This window comes from Balaenoptera musculus, chromosome 6 (genome assembly GCF_009873245.2).
Source record: "Balaenoptera musculus isolate JJ_BM4_2016_0621 chromosome 6, mBalMus1.pri.v3, whole genome shotgun sequence".
In the NCBI taxonomy this organism is placed as follows: domain Eukaryota; kingdom Metazoa; phylum Chordata; class Mammalia; order Artiodactyla; family Balaenopteridae; genus Balaenoptera; species Balaenoptera musculus.
Window position 1 is genome coordinate 105,652,142 of NC_045790.1, and position 20,978 is coordinate 105,673,119.

General features: G+C 45.0%; 1 protein-coding gene across 3 annotated transcripts in view; it reads right to left on the bottom strand.

The window, feature by feature from the left end:
* Positions 1-769: 769 nt before the first annotated feature.
* Positions 770-20,978, bottom strand: part of NR6A1 (nuclear receptor subfamily 6 group A member 1) — a 211,771-nt gene continuing 191,562 nt past the window's right edge. Inside the window, exons 7-10 of one of the 3 annotated variants that reach the window (XM_036854798.1) lie at positions 19,654-19,908; positions 12,260-12,381; positions 7,749-7,901; positions 770-6,012 (exon numbers count right to left, since the gene is read on the bottom strand). In XM_036854798.1, coding sequence (XP_036710693.1) covers positions 5,924-6,012; positions 7,749-7,901; positions 12,260-12,381; positions 19,654-19,908 — 619 coding nt within the window. In that variant the 3' untranslated portion in view covers positions 770-5,923. Of the gene's footprint in view, positions 6,013-7,559; positions 7,902-12,259; positions 12,382-19,653; positions 19,909-20,978 lie in introns of those variants that run through there. The other 2 variants (XM_036854799.1, XM_036854801.1) reach the window with 2 other exon arrangements.

Genomic DNA, 20,978 nt, shown 5'->3' on the forward strand with positions numbered 1-20,978 from the left:
GGCTCCAAGTGCTTCTCCAGCCACAACTCTTGCAAAAACCTCCCATCTGCCACCATTCCTGCCATGGCAGAACCCTGTTATGTCTGAATATTCCATATGTTTGATTCACAGCTGGGTCTTCAAACATGTTGTTGACCCCTCTGACTTGGTCTATCCTCCTCTTTCTGTCTGGTGACTTTCTTCAAGGCCTACCTTCAACACTTACCTGTGAAGCTCTTCCTGAGTCCCATGACCTCTCAGAGACTCCATTTTCTCACCTCTAGAAAACCTCATCTATTTTCTGGAAGGGCAGGCATTAATTGGTTGGACCACAATGACATAAACGCCCATACACATCCCCATATACATCCTTAATTACAATCCTGATCCCACTGTACTGCAAAGGTCTGAGTTTGCCTCCCCTGCTAGACTCAATTCCTCTAGTTGTGCCACTTTCTGGCTGGTTAGTCCCTTACCCTCATTTAACCTTAGTTTCTTCATTTACAAAATAGAGGTAATAATTCTTGAAGTTCAAGGAGGTTCAGGTTTGTGAAAAGTCCCAACACACTGCCTGGCACACAGAGCAGGCACTTCAGTCAGTATTGGCTCACTGATTCAAACAGTTCTGAGAGATCTCTGCCAGACTCTCTCAGCAATAGGAAGTGGGCGAGTATCAGCTACAAGCAGAAGCAATTGGTCTGAAGGCACACCCAGCTCCTAAGGACAACCCATCGTCCCTCCTCGGAACCCCAGACACGCTTCACAAACAGATGCCGTGTGCAGAAGGATTCACATTTATTGGTTCAAATACAGTACCTAACATTTGCTAAACATGCATTTCACACTAATTGGTCACATTTCCACAGGTAGTCAATTCACAGAAAAGGGCCCATCCCTTGCCAGATGGCAGGGTGGGAGGTAGCAGAGGGCCTGGGTAGCAGAGCCCGCCAACTATCACTTGGTCATGCAGGACTGATGGAGCCAGGTTGGCGGGCAGCCCTTGGCCGGCCCTTTGGGGACAAGGGCTCAAAGACATCCTGTTTACTCGACTCCTATACAGGACTGTGGGTAGAGGTGGGCCTCGGGTGGGTAGCCCAGGGGTAGGCTCATGGATGCACGTGCCACCAGAGCTCCTGAAGGTGGGGTCACGGGAGGTGGTGCTCCCTGTGCCTTGGATCATAGGAAGGAAATGGAAGCCTCTTCAAGGGGGTGGCTAGTCCCTGGCTGGGCAGGTGGGAAGGACTCCCCAGACACGGCCCAGACATTACAACACAGCCACAAGCCCCTATCGCAGGCCTGGGATGGCAACATAGACAAAAACGCCAACACCCCAGGGCAGGCGGGGTTTCTTTCCCAACAGAAACATGTAAACAGAGCAGGAGCTACAGTATTCTTTTCCCACAAGATTCCTCAGAGAGGAATAGACCAGGATGTCACTCAAGAGGTAGTTTTTTTGTTTTTTTTTTCTTTTTCATGGAAATTTGAGTCAACAACATTATCACCTATTATAAGACATTTCAGAGAAAGAAAACAATGGTCACCAAAGGGCAAAAATGATCCTTTGGCTGGCAGGGCTGGCTCTCGGATTTGGAAGACTAGCCTCCACCATTAAGACAACCTTTTTCTTGGGCTCGAAGCAAGCTCTGGCCTGATTCACAGCTTCCCTTTGAGCCTGCAACTGATTCCTGAGCAGGCTGTGGCCCATTGAGGGCCGCAGGCCCAGCGAAGGGAGGCCAGATGAGTACTGGATTAGGCAGAGGGACCAGGCATCTTGTGAGCCGGTAGAGGCAGGGTCACTGCGGCTTATGTTGCAGGACAGCCAGAATTCTTCAAGTCTCAAGGGAGCCCAGCTCTGGCCAAAGAGGAAGCCCCAGGATCTTTTCTGGGGGCCCTGCCTCTGAGGAAACAGTCCAGGTCTGGCTCCCAAGCCCAGAAAAGAAGCTGCTGCTTGTGGTAGCCAGGAGAGGGGTTTCTGGGGACCCTGTAATTAAATACACATCCCTGAGCTGTGGTCCTAGAAACCCTTGCCTCAAGGCTAACCAGTTTCCAGCACCTGGTGGAATGATTGCCATTTCTTATCCTGAGACACAGATAAAACATCATTTCACAGACACTGGACATAGATGCTTCAAGCTGAGGGAAAAGGGAGGAATGATCAACTGCAAAGGCAGAGGGGAGTGCAGGGGGACTCTCATGGATCAAGTTGGGGAAAGTAAGAGTGGTGGGGTTTTTGTTTGTTTTTATTTTTTTTTTTAATTTTTTTTTTCTTTTTTTTTTTACTTTAAAAAAATCAAAGAAAAATTTAAAGTTTAATAAAAGGGCTGGTCTAAAAGACTGGATTTCTTAAAACAATTGCAAAATTTTAAAAAGCAACAAGGAAAAAAAGACACAGACCAGGGGCCCAGAGCTAAAGACTTGGAACCACTGCTCAACTTCCTGCCCTGCTGGGAGGCCAGAGTCCCTTTACTTTGGCCAACCTTGGACATGGCCTAGATGTTGCCCATACTGGGTTTGTCTGTCTGTCTCCATCTGTCCCATTCCCCAGTAAATTGAGAACAAAGGTAGGATATGGGCAGTAGAGCAAGGCAGCCAGCTCAGAGAGCCCAGGGCTTTAAGGACCTGGTGACACACTGGCCACGGCAGGACTCTCTTCCCTGACAAGGGGTGGCAGGTGAGAGGCACGGTGCTGTGGAGAGGGTGACTGTCATGATGCCATGGAGACCCCTCAGTTCCCTCTATCCCTCCTCCTCTGGATCTGGGGAAGAGGACAGAGGTTCTTGCCTGCTGCTTTCTGTCCCTGGAGGTTTGCCCACCTCACTTAAGGATCAGCCCTGGCTGGGGGGCTGGGTATCCTCTGAGCCAGATGGAGTGCTTTGAGACAGGTTCTGGGGAGTTTCTCCAGACTGAGGGTAAGACCACCAAGCCTTGTGAAAGACTCCAAAAGTCTACAAAGGAGCCATAGAGCATGAGTTGTAGGTGAAGTTCCAAGATTCCAAACTTCTGTCTCGGGTCAAGAAAACATTCAAAGGGAAAGGAAGGGAATAGCTTGTACGTTTCAGTGCAGTGCAATGAGGTGGGATTCTCCTTTACCACACAGCCTTCAGAGTCATATTTTTATGGTGGAAAAATTCTCACTCAAAGTGAGTGCTGCTCGTGGCAGGGGATCAGAGAGAGGACAGGAGGGGAATTACAGACAACATGCACAACTTTTTTCTTTTCCACTAGCAAAAAGGCTACCTGTTAACCAAACATCATGGGAAGAAAGGCAAAAAATAAACACATCAAACCTCCCCCTCCAACCTTTCTCTGTGTCCTTCAAACTGAATTCACAAATACATCTAGTGGCTGACCTAATGTCTCCACACTGCTAGCTACACTCCTACCTTCCTCTCATAATACCTGAGTTTGCGACGCAACACAGTCACTTTACCCTGTTTAAAAAAAGCCCACGTCATAAAAGGACTGGGTGCAGAAGACATTAAAGGTGGTCCACAGGTCAGGCTCCGGCTCAGAACACAAGGCCACTTGGCTCAGAGATTCTGCAGGGCTCTCAGCAATGAATGGGCTCTTTGTTCTTGTGGAATCTGCTGCAAACATTTGTAAAAATGGATTTGTACAATGGCAACTTGCAGAACCTTTCCCCCACTCCACAAATTAACAACTTGCTGTGTTTAATGCTGCATTATTAAAGAGACATGTTGCTGCCTCATGGAGAGCAGTTCCCTCTGATACCCAACCCAACCAGTAAAATGCTTAATTTAAGAGAAAAGCAATTTCAAAAAATAATAATAATTTGGCCGATGGAGGTCTAGCAAAGAAAGATGCAGCACATTAGAGCCGTCCTGGAGAAGGGGTCTCTGATATGTGTATCCTCCCCTACCTTGAGGAAAGCGGCTCGGAGTCTGACCTGTAGCCAAAGAGTGTGATCTAGTTGGTTAAATAAAAGAGCAGAAAAACAAAAATATTGTGAATTTAGAAATAAACAAATACACACACACAAATCTTCCCATTGACATGTGAAAAACATTCTGGTTGGCGCTTTTCCTGAGGACCACGTCTCTTCTTTTTTTTTCCTTTCTCAGAGCAAATGGGGAAACGGCATTGGGAAGTAATGCTCTGAGTTTTAGATCCATCAAGGGATAAAGTCATCACTCTGCTGGTACCCGTAACATTTCACCGGAAAGAAAAAATTACAATCTGACGCGGACTACCCGATATGCACACAATGTTGTGGCCCTCTGAGTAAGTGTGCTAGGCTGAGCTGGGAAGAGAGCAAACAGCCTTTGACTAAACAGGCAAAAGGAGGTCCTGTAGGCCCCTCAAGCTTAGCCAGGGATGTACCCAGCTAACTGGCCTGTCTGCTGCATTGGCTGTGGGAGGTACGTGGGTTTAGGCAGGGACAACTGCTGTAGTAAGGCAGAGAAGGGAAAAGCACCTGAAAGAGTTCCATGACAGACCTTGTGTGACTACTGGCCAAAGCCAAGAGGGTAAGGAACATTTCCCAGGACTAGGTGGGGCAGGTAGTGAAAGAACAAGGGGTCCAGGCCATACCTGCAGAGGGGGCAGCCAGGCCTTTAGGAACACGAGGTAGTTTAAAGCCCCCCTTCCCTTCCAGGAGCTTTGGACTCTAGCCCTCCATACCTTGGTCAGCCAGGCCACGGATAACTCTAAGGGGCAGCTGGGCCACTCTGGGTCTTGGGCTTACTATTCTGAAGAAACCTGGTTTCATTTTGGGAGAGATTAGGAGAGCATGGAGTAGAATGTAGGGGCAAAAATTCTGGTCAGCAGACGGGTGAATGATCCTTCCAGCTGTTTGGAAAAGAGACTGCAGTTTTAGATTCAGATCTGGAGGTGGAATGGGATGGGGTGGGGAGAGAAACAGGGAACTCCAAAAGAGGAGTGTTTATGCTATTAGCAGTCTGGTCTTTGTCCCACTACTCTTTGAAGGTGAAAGGAGAGTAAATCAGTAGTGGGCATCAGGACTCTGGACATGACATTCTGAACTCACCTGTTTTTTCAAAGGGCCAATAAGAAGTCAAGTTTTATAAGGGAGAGGCAATGAGTCTAAGGAAAGTAAGGAAACTAGGTAGCTGTGAGCCCCAAGGGAGATGGTAGGCAAATCCCAAGGATTAGCTTACCACTAGGGCTTTGCCTAGGTGAAAAGGTGACAGTGGCAGAAATTAGTAGTGGTCGTATGGATGGTGGAGAGGGGAGGCCCCACAGTGTGGTGTGAGAAAAGAAACCCTTCTCCCTGAGGACTCGTCTGGAGGGAGGACACCTAACTTAGATTTGGTCACTGGGCCCGACTCTCAGCTTTCATGCTTTCCAAAGAAAAGAGATAGCTAAATCCTCATCTCTTGTCCTGTTCCCAATGTCTCACCCACTTTGCTTAGTAAACCTCCTAATACCACTTTCCCTTTTATGGTGTGCTCTCTTACCTGGTAATTCTGTAGCTAGAAAAAGGCAGTTTGCTCTCTGACAGACAAATGTATGAATCTGCTGAGAACATGTGGAAAAAGTAGGGTTGGTCACACCCCTCCCTTTCCACTGAGGTAGTCATCTTTGTCAATATTATGGAAATAGTCATCTCAGCCCCATCCCACCCTCTCCCTCAAAATACAAAAGAACTATCTCTAAACAATGACAACACTGTAACATTAAACATCTTCACATTCTGTAAACTGCAAGGAAATGCATCGGCTGCATTCACACAAAAGCATGTGCATCATGTTGAAGGCCATACATTCAACTCTGTCGTGAAATAAATATATAGAAAAATGAGGTTAAAAAAACAAGACAAACAAACAAAAACTCTTTTGCTATGGAGGCAACTGGCAAGGCTGCTCCAGAGCCTCCATCTTGGTCTCTCTGGCTCTTTCTTCCGGAGCCTGTCCTGCCCACCGCAGGCCTTGCCATTGGCCTGAGGAGGGGTGCTGGGGACAGGTCACTCCTTGCCCACACTTGTCTTGCAGGAATGCAGCACCACCTTAAAGAGGAGGGGCAGCTGCTCCAGGGGTACATTCACCATCTTTCCTGGGAAAAGGCAGAAAAAGAAGAGTTAGCTGTGGCCACTAGTAGAAGGGCGTGTTTGCCTCCTCTTGGGCTGGTGAAAGAACACTGCCTTTTCTAGTGACTGGGGTGAGGAAAGTGCCACGAGTATTACAAAGGTAAAACAGACTGGGCTAACATCCTATTACCCAGACCTATTTTGGTGCCCTAGGGAGTCCAGTAATGGTGCAAGCTCTAATTGTTGCTACTATCCAAAGAATACTGAACTCTGTGCTAGGTGTTTAAATACATTATCTCATTTAATTCTCACAATATTTCTGTATGACAGATTTTACTTTTTAATCCCCATTTTACAGATGAGGAATCTGAAACTGAAAGGTATTCCTAGATGTCCTCTTAGAGTGAAAATAACATGAGAAACTTATATCCTATTTCATTTCCTAGTAGCTTCTTTAACTAGCATTCTATAAAATACTGCTCTTCAGAATAGTATAATGGGTTAATAAAACGTAGCAAGGAAAAAGGAGGTGGGGTTTACAGGGGCAAATAAATTGAGAAATTCAGGGTTAAAACAGGTTTTTTTATTGGAGGACTTCTAAGAGCACTCAGGATGCTAATATACTTTGTAAATATGAGGCTGTAGTTCTTCTCCCTGACAGAACCCTACAGTCACCTGGCAATTTTTTTTTTTAAATACTGATGACCAGGCTCCACTCCATATCAGTTAAGTCAGAATCTTCAGAGGTGCAACGCAAGAATGGATATTTTTTAAAAGCTTCCCAGGTGATTCCAAGGGCTGTCAGTGTTGACAACCCAGCTCTGTGGGGGAGAGTGGGATATAATTATTGACCTGTATTTCACAGAGCACCTGATTAATATCTTGCTTGGTAGAACATAGTTTTAAAAATGCTGAGACATACACTATCAAAACACTCCTAAAATTCCAATAGTTTATTTAAGTCCAGTTCACATCTCCTAGACTATTTTGTGACCCAAAAAGTAAAATTTGATTTTATCAGACTGAAAATTTTTTTCCTTCAAAATTGTACTGCTGAATTTTACAGGAACAATCTCAGCCCAGAGGTCACATTTCTGAGCTGCCCCTCAGTATGTGCTAGATAACTATAAACAAGAATCTTTACCAAATGGAAGTAAAGCAACAACAAAAGCCAGGATTTCATGTTGAAATGGACCTATTTAAAATGTCAAGAAGCTCAGAAAGGGGTCAAGACCACAAAACAACTAAAACAAAAATTCCTTTGTGAACACAGGATTTTTGAGAATTATTTTAAAGATATCACTTTTAATGAAAGATCCTCAAAAACCTATAGGCAATTCTATGAAATAAAATCAATTAAATAATTGAGATATAGTTAGTTCACATGCCATAAAATCCACCCTTTTAAAGTATATAATTCAGGAAATGACGTTAATTTGAGAAACTCTGAGCTTCTTTCCCCATCCATAGAATGGCCATAATATCACCAACCACCAGTCCTGCAGAAATTGAGATTAAATGATATCAGGTCACAAAGGACCCTGCACATCACAGGAGCTTAGGAAATGTTAGATTCTCTTCCCTACAAAGAAAAAACAAACTTCTCATTATAATATAATTTTTCTGAGGGCAGGGGTAGTACCTCTTTTATTCAGCTGGTGATAGGCCTGGCATCAGCATCCTGAAAACACTGCTTTCCTCATTCCCTTCACAAGTTAAGAAAAGCAAGGAAGGGTTGGAAGCCCAGGACCCAGAATGTTACCTGCAATATAGCGAATCTCAGGTAAGCACATCATGAGGTCAGGAAAACGGTTCGGCTGATGTGTATATTTATATTCAGTGAAATCCTGGCAAATGTACCAATATCGTTTGTTCAATTGTTCCAGCTGCGAGGCACTGGTCAGACCCCTGATATCTGTGAAAAAACCACAGGAAATGGGAGGGGCTTTATAATGTGGAAGAAACACTGGCTCCTTGAATATGTGTATCTTTCAAAGAAAAGTTATTAAACATTGTCTCAACAGGGGATCTTCTCTCTTTCTGACATGGAGGAACAAAAGCTCTGGGTAAGGGAAGAGAAATAAGATAAAGGAAAAAATTATCAAGGACAATCACTAGACTGAGCCCCCTGAGGGCTAGGCTTATCTTTCTCAACTCTGTACCCAGCTCCCAGCACAGGGCTTGGCACAAAATGGGCACCAGTGGATGTTGAACAACTAACTGAATAATCTACCTTTCCCAATTTATCCTTCATGGTATCTTTAAATTTGCTCTTTGCTGGAACCATTCAGAAATCTTCACGCTTCTACATATAATTACACATGGTCTCCTATGTGCTTCTACTCATACTATTCTACCTGGGTCACTGGTATTCTACTGGGTCACTCCAGTTTTTCTTTCTGTATATAAGTATACCTTGTTTTATTGTGCTTTGCTTTATTGCACTTCACAGATATTGCATTTTTCACAAATTGAAGGTGTGTGGCAACTCTGCACCAAGCAAGTCTATCGGTGTCATTTTTTCCAATGGCATTTGCTCATTTCGTGTCTCTTTGTCACATTTTGGTAATTCTTGCCATATTTCAAGCTTTTTCATTATTATTGGATTTGTTATGAGGATCTATGATCAGTGATCTTTGATGTTACTATTGTAATTGTTTTCGGGTGCCACAAACCACGCCCGTATGAGAAGGTAAACTTAACTGATAAATGTTGTGCGTTCTGACTATTAGGTTAACTGGCTGTTCCACTGTCTCTCTCCCTCTCCTCGGGCCTCCCTATTCCCTGACACACAACAATATTGTAATTAGGCCAACTAATAATTGTACAATCGCCTATAAGTGTTGAAGTGAAAGGAACTTCACTTTCACTTCACGTATCTCTCACTTTAAATCAAAAGCTAGAAATAATTAAGCTCAGTGAAGAAGGAATGTCAAAAGCCGAGACAGGCTGAAAGCTAGGCCTCCTGTGAGTTAGCAAAGTTGCGAATGCAAAGGAAAAGTTCTTGAAGGAAACTAAGAGCACTACTCTAGTGAACACACAAATGATAAGAAAGCAAAACAGCCTTATTGCCGATATGGAGAAAGTTTGAGTGGTCTGTATAGAAGATCAAACCAGCCACAACATTCCCTTAAACCGAAGCCTAATCCAGAGCAAGGTCCTAACTCTCTTCAATTCTATAAAGGCTGAGAGAGGTGAGGAAGCTGCAGAAGAAAAGTCTGAAGCTAGCAGAGGTTGGTTCATGAGATTTAAGGAAAGACGTTGTCTCCATTAAAGTGTGAGGTAAAGCAGCAAGTGCTAATACGGAAGCTGCAGCAAGTTATCTAGAGATCTAGCTAAGATAATTAAAGAAGATGGCTACACTAAACAACAGATTTTCAATGCAGACAAAACAGCCCTATATTGGAAGAAGACACTATCTAGGACTTTTCATAGCTAGAGAGAAGTCAATGTCTGGCTTCAAAGCTTCAAAGAACAGGCTGACTCTCTTGTTAGGGGCTAATGCAGCTGATAACTTTAAATTGAAGCCAACGCTCATTTACCACTCTGAAAATCCTAGGGCCCTTAAGAATTACGCTAAATCTACTCTGCTTGTGTTCTATAAATGGAACAACAAAGCCTGGATGACAGCACTTCTGTTCACAACCCGGTTTACTAAATATTTCAAGCCCACTGTGCAGACCTACTGCTCAGAAAAAAAGATTCCTTTGAAAATATTACTGTTCCCTGACAAAGCACCTGGTCACCCAAGAGCTCTGATGGAGATGTACAATGAAATTAATTTTGTTTTCACGCCTGCTAACACAACATCCATTCTGCAGCCCATGCATCAAGGAGTAATTTCAACATTCAAGCCTTACTATTTAAGAAATACATTTCCTAAGGCTATAGCTGCCCATAGATAGTGATTCCTCTGAAGGATCTGGGCAAAGTAAATTGAAAACCTTCTGGAAAGGATTCACCATTCTAGATGCCATTCATGATTCACAGGAAGAGGTCAAAATATCAACATTAACAGGATTTTGGAAGAAGGTGATTCCAACCCTCATGGATGACTTTGAGGGGTTCAAGACTTCAGTGGAGGAAGTACTGCAGATGTGGTGGAAGCAACAAGAGAACTAGACAGAATGAGAAGTGAAGCCTGAAAATGTGACTGAACTGATGCAATCTCATGATAAAACTTTAACAGATGAGGAGTTGCTTCTTATGGATAAGCAAAGAAAGTGGTCCCTTGAGATGGAATCTACTCCTGGTGAAGAAGCTGTGTGAAGACCGCTGAAATAACAACAAAGGATTTAGAATATTACAAAAACTTAGTTGATAAAGCAGCAGTAGGGTTTGAGAGAATTGACTCCAAATTTGGAAGAAGTTCTACTGTGGGTAAAATGTCCAAACAGCATTGCACGCTACAGAAAGTTCGTTCATCAAAGAAAAAGTCAATTGACGTGGCAAATGTCACTGTGGTCTTGTTTTAAGAAATTGCCACAGCCACCCCAACCTGCAGCAACCACCACCCTGATCAGTCAGCAGCATCAACACTGAGGCAAGGGCTTCCCTGGTGGCACAGTGGTTGAGAATCCACCTGCCAGTGCAGGGGACACGGGTTCGAGCCCTGGTCCAGGAAGATCCCACATGTCGCAGAGCAACTGAGCCCGTGTGCCACAACTACTGAGCCTGTGCTCTAGAGCCCGCAAGCCACAACTACTGAGCCTGCGTGCCACAACTACTGAAGCCCACGTGCTTAGAGCCTGTGCTCCACAACAAGAGAAGCCACCGCAATGAGAAACCTGTGCACCTCAATGAAGAGTAGCCCCTGCTTGCCGCAACTAAGAAAGCCCGCATGCAGCAACGAAGACTCAACGCAGCCAAAAATAAATTTAAAAAATAAATTAAAACAAACAAACAAAAACAACTGAGGCAAGACCCTCCACCAGCAAAAAGATTACAACTCGCTGAAGGCTCAAGGATGGTTAGCATTTTATAGCAATATTTTTTTTTGAGGTATGTGCTCTGTTTTTTAAGACATAATGCTACTGCACACTTAACAGATCACAGTATAGTATAAACATAACTTTCACAGGCACTGGGAAACCAAAAAATTCATGTGACTCACTCTATTGCAATATTCACTTTATTGTGCTGGTCTGGAACCAAACCTGCAATATCTCCAAGGTACGCCTGTAGATGTCTCTCTCATTCTCATATATGTATATATATATTATATAGTGTGTTCATATACATATAAACACACACAATCCCCCTTTTTCGTATATAGAATATAAATATTCTATACATAAATCTTACCCAGCCTTTGAGCCCAGCTCTCAGATTTCTGGTCCTCCAAGTAGTTGTTACTGATCTCCCCCCATTTGAGGCTCAAGCAATGTAACAAGTGCCATCAGAATGTATACTTCTTGAGGCCAGGAACCTGGGATCTAATTTATTTCAATGTCTTTAATGCTCAACACAGGGCCTGGCCTAAGGGAGGCACACAGAACACCAGATAAATGCATGAAAGGTGCAGAAGCAAGAGGAAGAGGTCAGTACTGAGGGAGGAGTGGGCAAAGAGGAGGGGATCAAGAGTCTCTGGACTAGGAAACTGAATACCAGAACATAGCATTTTCAATGTCATAGGCAGCAAAACAGCCCAGCCCCACTCTGAGAGTAGAGTACTCATATGCTACTCTGGAAGAAAGGGAGCACAAATTCTCCTGCATACTCTGCTTACCAGCAGCTACCAAGCACCACTCTGCAGGTAATACTCCATGTAAATCACACCCACCACTCTTCGAATTAAAGCCATGCTTGATATGGGTGTGTGAGTTTTGTGCACCCCCGCTCTGCCCTGAAGGGGCCGTCAGCCTGTCACAGATCCCTTATCTCAGTAGTTTCATCAGTCACTCTGCTCTTCTTCAGTCGCTGGTAAACTTGGTGCATATTTTAAATGACGCATGTACTGTCCTTGATGTCTGTGTTTAAATGCATTAAAACTGACTAAACAAAGCAAATCCTCTTCCTTCCTCTATGAGTTATAGAGGTTGTGGCATTTAGGTTTGAAGAAAAAATCCAAACCATGCTCTGCACTATAGTGGGGCAGAATGATGATGAGGGCAGCACAGGACTTCCAAGATCGGTACCCACATGGTGTGACAGATTCTGTGTGACAGTCCTGAGGGTAAACGGGGTAGGGGTGAAACATGAAGGCAAGAGGGCAAATATTCACTGGCAAAAGAAAAAAAAAAAAGTCTTTTCTTCCCATGCCCAGTTACTCACCTTGATTTAGGAAGTTAATTGCTTTCATGCAAGCATACTCCTCATTGCTCACTTTTAGCTGATGGAACTTGTGATACAGGTAGATGAGCCGCTCAATCACCTCCATCCCTTCATCACTAAATCTGGGGAACAGACACCGGTGTTAATAATGGGCTCTGATTACCAGTGGAGGTAATGGAAGGGAGATAGAAGTCACCTACAGCTCCTTAAGGTAGCTAAGATAGGAAAGAGGTTGAGCTTGGGGGAAATGGAATCCAGACACATTTGTGAAGGACAGGTGAATCCATGGTTTGTCTAGAGGCCAAGGCAGCTCATACAAGCTGCTGTTCCCAAGGTCAGCTGGGGTCAATCAAATCTAAGTTCAAATCCAGCTCCATCACTTACAAGCTGTGAGACCTTGGGAAAGTCCTTTGACCTCTCTAAGCTTTGAGGACCTCCTCTGTAAAATAATGCTTGCCTGCTTGGGGTAACAAGGGTCACGGGGGTTCGGGATGTAAATGTAAAGAAGTATGACATCGTTAAGATACTGCTGTTGTTGCGATGCAGCCTCTAGTAACAATGGCAGCTACCATGGTGACTCTATGTGAGCTACTGCCACGATGAAGAAAAAGCTGCTGATTGTATTTAAGTTCACTGTTTCCAGCATGGCTGAGGTTACGCACAGTGAACATTTTTACTGGCATCCCTGACTTCAGCTAGAGAGGGAGGGAGGGAAACATAAATTGAGCCTCCATGTCATGCCAGTCTCTGTGCTGGGCACTTTATGTGCATTATCTCATTTAGTTTTCTCAGCCTTATGTGCTAGGTGAGATTATAATCACCATCGTACAGATGAGAAACTGAAGTTCAAAGAATAGAAGGGACTGGTCCACAAGCACACAGCTAGTTGGTAGCAGAGCTAGAACCTTGAACCTGGGGCTAACTCCCTAAGGCCTTGATTTTCTCAATATCTGAGGTGGCATCCATTAGCAGAGAAGACTCAACGCTGACCATGCTGCTTTTTTTTTTTTTTTTTAAATGTTTTTTCTTTCAGGAGTGTTCTTTTTTTAGATTTATTTTAATTTTATTTATTTTTGGCTGCATTGGGTCTTCGTTGCTGCACGCGGGCTTTCTCTAGTTGCAGTGCACAGGCTTCTCATGGCAGTGGCTTCTCTTGTTGTGGAGCACGGGCTCTAGGAGCGCGGTCTTCAGTAGTTGTGGCACACAGGCTCAGTAGTTGTGGCACACGGGCTTAGTTGCTCTGTGGCATGTGGGATCTTCCCAGACCAGGGCTCGAACCCATGTCCCCTGCATTGGCAGGTGGATTCTTAACCACTGTGCCACCAGGGAAGCCCCCATGCTGCTTTCTTTGGATTAGGAGTTAATTCCTTGGGGAAACACTAAGTTTTAGGCAAAGGAGCCCTAGGCTGGGGGACTAATACTCTGGGTCATAGTGGGGAATATCTTATACCAGAAATGGAGATACTCCCAAACCAAGGAGGCAAAGGCTTAGTGGGGAAATAGTTTATACAAGCTAGGGTCAGGCCCAGCATCCACTCTTCTAGGTGTTCCAGACAGGCCTCTGATGCAGCTGAGTCAGAGAGAGATGCTTAGCCTCAGAGTTGCTTCCTGGTGACTTGTTCAGATCGGGGTACTACAGCCCCATGCTAGGCAAGAAGCCCCTATCTGGGTAGGGTCCAGAACTCCTGGGAATGTACTACTGCTGTCTGGGTCCTATTGCTTTCTGTGTTGACTCTGAAGGCTTTGCAAGGGCTTGGCTTCCTGGCCAGGCAGGACATTTTCTCTTCCCTGGGGAAAGCCTGGCTCCTGTTGGGGCCAGAGGCACCTGCACTTCTCAAGCACCAGGGGGAGCCACAGCAGCAGCTACTTGCAATCCGGAGCCCTGACCCTCTGGGTCCCAGTTTGCTAATTTGAACTACCATGTTTCTCTCTGCTCCTGGCCCAATGGCTTTTACAACTTTATTAATATGTTCTCAGATTGGCTGATAGACCCACTTATATTTAATAACCACTCTAATAACCATATCTATTATTCTACCATTTGTTGAGTGTTTGCTACTTGCCAGGCACTTTGTTAAATATTTTACATACATCATTTCATTGGATACTTCCAGTAAGTCCACAAAAAAGGATATTATAATCCTCTTTGTTCATTTGTGGAAACAAAGGCTCAGAGAGCTTATTTACTGTGCCCTTATTGTATTCTTACATTTTACCCTCCTGCTAATCTGTGAGAACAGTAATATCACCTTCATGTTAGGGAAGAAGAAGCAGAAGAGATGCCTTCTCCAAAGTTCTAAGTGAATAAAACAAATTAGTGGTGGTGGGGACAAGGTTTAAACCCAAGTTTTCTCATTCCAAGTCTGTCGCTTTCTCAGCACTACACTGTCCATTCCCTGACTGTCTTGTTCTTAACTGGCAACTGGGAAAGGCTACCACGTGCTACCACAGGGGATACCTCAGGAGGTCTGTGTTCCCAGAGCAACTCAGCTCAGGGCCCAATCCAGAGTGGGTGTTGGACTCGCTGCAGTGCATAGAACTGCGCCTCCGCTGCCTCCATGATGCTGAGACCTGCAGGAAGCAGTGTGCCTGTGAGTGAAGATCACTCCTCATCACAGTACTTTGTCAGCTACTTCTGTTCTTGAGAGGGAAAAGGTCTTTACTGAAAACGCCCATCAGTATCTGTTTGGAGGGGTGGGGAAGAGATGGGATGGGGTAGGGCATAAAAAAGGAGGATGCAGCAGTGTCAGCATCTGTCTGGTGGCCAAGCAGTATAGCAAGTAAAGATAACACTCTCTCCCCTCATCAGTAACCTGTTGCCGCAAGTGCTCACTCTGGCTCTGCAGAACCTGCAGGTGTGTGGCTACCAGCCAGACCCCTAGACAGCAATGCTAAACCTATTCCCAGTTGAGTCTTGACCTGAGGGACACAAAGGAACTCCCACATGCCTGGCCTGAGTATATGACCCAGATCTGCCCTCTCTCTTGGGGAGAGCACATACCCTCTTTCCCAAGCTTCCTAGGATAGGCAACCAGCATGGACCCCTGGCAGCCAGCCCAGCAGCCCCCACTCAGTCTCCACAGCCTGACTGCAAAGATTTCCTCCACACCCCGCATCCCGCCCCTTGATAAACAAATTGTTCTCTGTTCCATGGGCCTGCTTTCTCCTGCAGCCGTGCCTCCTCCACATCTGCCCACTCCACAGTTCTAACGCCCCTGTATTCCCTGTCTACAAATTATCAGCATTCAAAGCCTGAAAGTTGGACAAACACACCCATTCTTCTTCTAGGTTACCATTACACAAGCATGTTAGGACAAGGAAAACATTCCTGCCAGGATCCCCCAAACCACTGGACCATTCAGTCAGCAATTGAAGCTGACACTGTGTAAGTTATGTCCCATTAAGGGGGCTGAAAGGCCCAGTTGTCTCTTTTTCACTCATCTAAATGCACCTACTCCCAGAAGCAGTCATCAGCCACATCCTTAGAGGAACTGCCATCTCAGCACCCACATATAGACTCCAGGATGAAAAGTAAGACTGCAGCTCCAGGACGCATTCCAGAAAGTCAAACTTTTGAGAAGGCTGAAAAATTTAGTAATGGTGAAGAATCTGGGCTTTAGAGCACAACAGATCTAGATGATAATCTCAACTCCATCTCTTTTAGCTTTATAGCCTTGAGTTTTCACCTCTCTGAACCTCATGCTCCTTCCTCATGTGTGGAACAGGGTTAATATTAGTACAGTCTCTTAGGGAAGTGGTGAGGACTAAACAAATAATGCTTGCAAAGCACTTAAGATGGAATTTGGCACAATAAACAGTCTATAATTGTTAGCTATTATCATTATTAACAGCAGCAACAACATCACTCGTGTTATCACAGCAAAAAGAAAAGACTGTGTTTCCTGAACCTTACAGCTAGGGTCTTAGCAGGGAAGCTGTGAGGCAACTTTCCAGAGATCTGGCAGAAATGGAGCTAGTGTCCACGAGATAGAAGTGCCCATTAAAGCCCATCTAGTGCAAGGCATCTTCTCCTAAGAGTGAAGGAGTCTTGATTAGGGCCAGGAGCAGTCACTGGCTGGTGCTACAATCTGCTTTAAATCAAATTCACCCAGCTCACTGTCTGATAACAGCCTGATTAAGGAAAATGGGCACCATAAATTTGATTCAATATTTGAGAAGAGAAAAGGAGGTGGTCATGTATCATCTGGGAAAAGTCCTTTCATGACAGCAGGAACTCGCTTGCACTCAACAGCTGTGAAAAAGTAAAGGCATTTTGTGGGAGTGGGAGTAACGCCAGAGTAGGCAAGGTAGGGAAGAGCTGTGGACAATTACAGACTCCACACTCTCCACAGTCTGGGGACTGCCTTACAGTGATGAACCTGATTCCAAAGGTTCTCGTACTTCCATTTCCTCTGGCCTCCTGGGCAGTTCCACATGCATCTCAGACTCAACAGACCCCAAGTCAAACTCAGAGCGGCTCATCTCTCAACTTGTTCTTCCCAGGCTCCATTATCTTGGCTAAGAGAATCGGTGCCCACCTGCCTGGCAGTATCCCCAACTTTTCCACTCACTGAGGTCCCACTGACTTTACCTCCCTGTCATCTCTTAACTCTGTGCTGCCCTCTCTATTCCCATGGTCACTGCTGCCTTGTCCAGGACTTGTTTATTTTTACCTAGGCTATGGAACAGCTTCCAACACAGCCACTGTCTTCTAGCCTTGTCTATGCAATCCATCCTGAACTTTATAGCCACAGGGATCTTTCCAAAATGCAACCTGACATGTAATTGCTCTACTTAAAAACGTCCCATGACTTAATACAATTCACACAACAAAATCCGAGTTTTTTAGATTAGCATTTGAGCACCTTCATGACTTGTCTTTCCTGTACCTTTCTCTCCTGTCGTTTCTCCCCTCATTTCTCTACCTCTCAGATATATTCTCTCTATACCCTAATCCACAGGATTTCTTTTTGGTTATCTGCACAAACCAACCACCCAGAATCTCTAACTTCTAGGACTCTGTGTTATTCTCCTGCCTGCCTCTTATTCTCTATAATCTACCTAGAAAAATGCCACTTCAAGATGCAGCTCAAATGTCTTTTCCTCTTTGGCAACCATTCCCTGATTATGCAAGTAGAGGTACTCACTCCTTAGTCTATGCTTTCACAGTCCCTCATATGCCCCTCAATCTCCACTAATATCACCCTGAACTGTAGATTCTATCTGCTTCTATTTGCCCCCCAGTCGCCTAAACCAAGAATACGGGCTCTCATCTCAGATACCATGTCTGTATTATCTGTTATCCCAACACCCCTCCTCCAGGCACACACAACAGGTGCTCAGTAAATGGGCATGTTGAACTAACATGTTGAAGTTTAACCTATATTTTTCCATTGAAGGATTCCACAGTGGAATGAGAGTCCTAACAACGAATCTACTTCTTATCCTCAGAACCCACTTGCAAGCTCAGCTGCAACATGTGTTCCGGAGTTAGCACTGTTCAATACAACTTTCTGTGACGATGGAAATATATATATATATCTGCAACTGTCCAATACAGTAGCCACTAGCTACATGTGGCTCCTGAGCACTTGAAATGTGGCTACTGTAAATGAGGAATTGAATTTTTAATTTTAAGTAACTTAAATAGCCACCTGAGGCTAGCAGCTACTATACTTGATAGTGCAGCTCTAGATTCTCCTTGGTAAGGACCCTTCCTAGAAAATAAAAATTCCCTCACTAGTTCAGCTGCTACTGGTCCCTGCCTTGCTCTTGGGGCTCAAGGGATTGGAAACAGTGGGATGAGGTGTCTTTCATGAAGCTTAAAGCCACAGAGAACCCTGCATGGCCAGTGATTCTTGCCTACCTGCAGAGGGCATGGGAAAACTCACCATTCTATAGAGAGGGGAGCCCACAGGCTGACTTTGTAGGCAGCCTCAGGCTGCACTGGTGGATTCCAGGCAAATAGGGAGGCTGGGCTCACTGGGCCAGCTCTGCAAACCCTGACAATATTAGAGCAGGCTGACTACTATCCAAACACTCAGTCAGCCCAGAGATACAGAGCAGGAGACAGGAATTTGATGGAAACAATGAATTAGAGGCTCAAGACAAGGGGTTAGGTTATCTGCAAAATCAGATAGCTCTGTTTAAGGACAAAATGTCATCTGGGTTAAAAACTCTGTCATTTATAGATTACCATCAAGCCTGTAAGCATCATTAATAAGGAAATATTAGAAAACCAAGGGGAGAAAGTACCCAGACTCCTCCCTCCCTCAGCTGTGCAAAGGGCCCTTGAAGGTGTTAGAGCTTTGCTCCCAGCCTAAGTCTCAACTTATCTTTATGCCATGGTGATTAAGTGGCAGAGGGAGATGCACCTCAGTCCTGTGTAGAGAAGTTTGGGGGTTGGTACTCTACCTTCTCCAGCTTTCTTTGATGGAGGAACCTTTTCTTCCCTCTTTCTTGGTGCTCTGGAATCCCATGACTTCCATTATTTTAAACTGTCTAATAAAGGTGAACTATTGAAAGGACTATTAAAATGCGATTTAAACTTTATTTTTCACATGGATATATCAGTAAGTCAGAAAAGTTGTATCAAGAGATCATTTTCCTGATTTTGGGGTGTCACCATGTGCTCCAGGTCTCCAAAGTGAGTGAGTAAAAGACCTGCTCTAGGCAGGGAGGTTAGAAGGATCCTAGCCGACTGCGATGAAACTTTATGCCAGAAAACATCAAGGAGGAGAGTTTAGTATTTCAGTCCCATTCTCTTATCTCATTGCATCTGAGATACAGTGAAAGAGCCTAGACTTTCAGTTGGGCAGGCATAGGTTCAAATCCAGGCTCTGGGTTCAAATCCAAAACCCACAAGGGTAGGCCCCTCTGAACTTCAGTTTTCTCATCTGTAAAATGGGCGTAACAACACCTACAGTGCTGGAGGCTGTGACAAAGAAAGATAATAACGTAAAATACCAAGCCCAGTGCTTGGCTCACAGTAGGTACCACAATAACTCCTGAGTCTTTTTCTTGGATTGTAAACTACAGCTCAGAGCCCCCTCACCTTGTAGGAAATGTTCTTTCCAGATACATTATCTTATCTCAGTAATCCAGATGTGACCAAAATAACAGCTTAGCACTTGCTAAGCTTTGCTGCACATTATCATTTATTCCTCACAACTACCTTGTTGGGGAGGTATTGTCATTACCCCACTTTATAAATTCAGAACCTGAGGATCAGAGACTTGACCAAAGTTACAAAGCTAGTCAGCAGCAGAGGGAAGATTCAAGTCCAGCCATGTGTGGCTTTAATGCCCAGCCTTCGGAGTGTCAGGCAGCCCTGCCTTGCAGAGATGACAATGGTTTGGTTGCCTGAGACTTTCTCCCCAGCCAGCAGCTCTCACCTATGTAGTTCTTCATCAGAGGGTGAGTACTTGGCGGTGACATCAGCCAGCTCCCCGAAGATCTGCTTGCTGTAAACAGTGAGGGAGGACAGCAGGATTAATTCCTGCCACGTAGAGCTCAGGAGGCACGTGTAATCCTTGATTGAGAGCTCGCAGAAGAAAGGCAGTTTCTTGATCCAGGCAATCTGCCTAAAAAGCAGCTCGTCAGCCAGGCGGCAAAGCAGGGCAAATAGCTCTGCTTGAGTCACAGCATATCTGGGGGGGTAGGAACAGGAGAAAGTTACTTCTAGTGGCCAGAATGGTGAGGATGGGGGCAAAGGGAGAGAGTACTCCTAAGGGCACAAAGGGTCTCTGGCAGTGGGCTCCTTGCCCTTGACCAAGGATCTCCAGCTCCATTCAATTCAGTTTAATGATAAAGGGACAGGACTGGGGCCAGCAGTAAGCTCAGGGCTGGAGGGGCAGATTTGAAAAGAAAAGGTGGCAAAGGGGAAAGGAGGCTTAGAAATTTGTGCAATTATCAGGGAGTATGACTTTTAATGCTCCATGTGTTAGAAAAAAATTCCCAGTCACTTTTTTTTTTTTTTCCCCAGTCACTTTTGCACCAGTTTTGGAAATGAGAGGTCCATTAGGGTGAATCTGGTGCCTACTCAATACAGGGATTGGCACAAAAATGAGCCTCGGGGCGAGATGGCTGAAAGAGAATAGAACAGGTTCAGAAGATTTTCTTGCTCTCATTGCACCCCCTGGTGGTGCAAATTCAGGAAACTAAGCTACTGCGGGATGGAAGGAGCAGGGCATTTCTCATCTCTGGGCTGGAGGAGATGGGGTCCCAGTTTTCTTTCTCTCAAGGCCCCTGTCATGACTCTTCCCCACACCCCCACATCAGATTTATAAAGGTTTTGGTGGTGGCCTTTTTGTAGGCAGACATTTGAATTTCCTCTTCTGAAATTGGAAACTAGCTTAAGAAATCTCAGGACACCTTTTGGGGCAGAGGGGGCGGTCTAAGCTTAATAACACTCAAACAGCCTATGCTCCAGGCTAAATGAATAATGAGTACAGCAATGGGTGGGCTGAACTATTATCTACTCAGGCAGAGCTGACAGGATTGAAAGAGTATTCCTTCCACCCACTCAGGCCTGCACACAGAGCACACCGCACTAGGCTACTGATGAGTATGTTGACTAGGGATACAGACAGGCCACAACCAGTTAGTGCCTTGAGTGCCCTGTTAAGAAGCCTAAACTTAATGTATGACTATTCCCAGAATTACAGCTCATCTCTGGCACAGAAGCACTCAGACCCATTCCAGAGTCTGGCGTACCTCG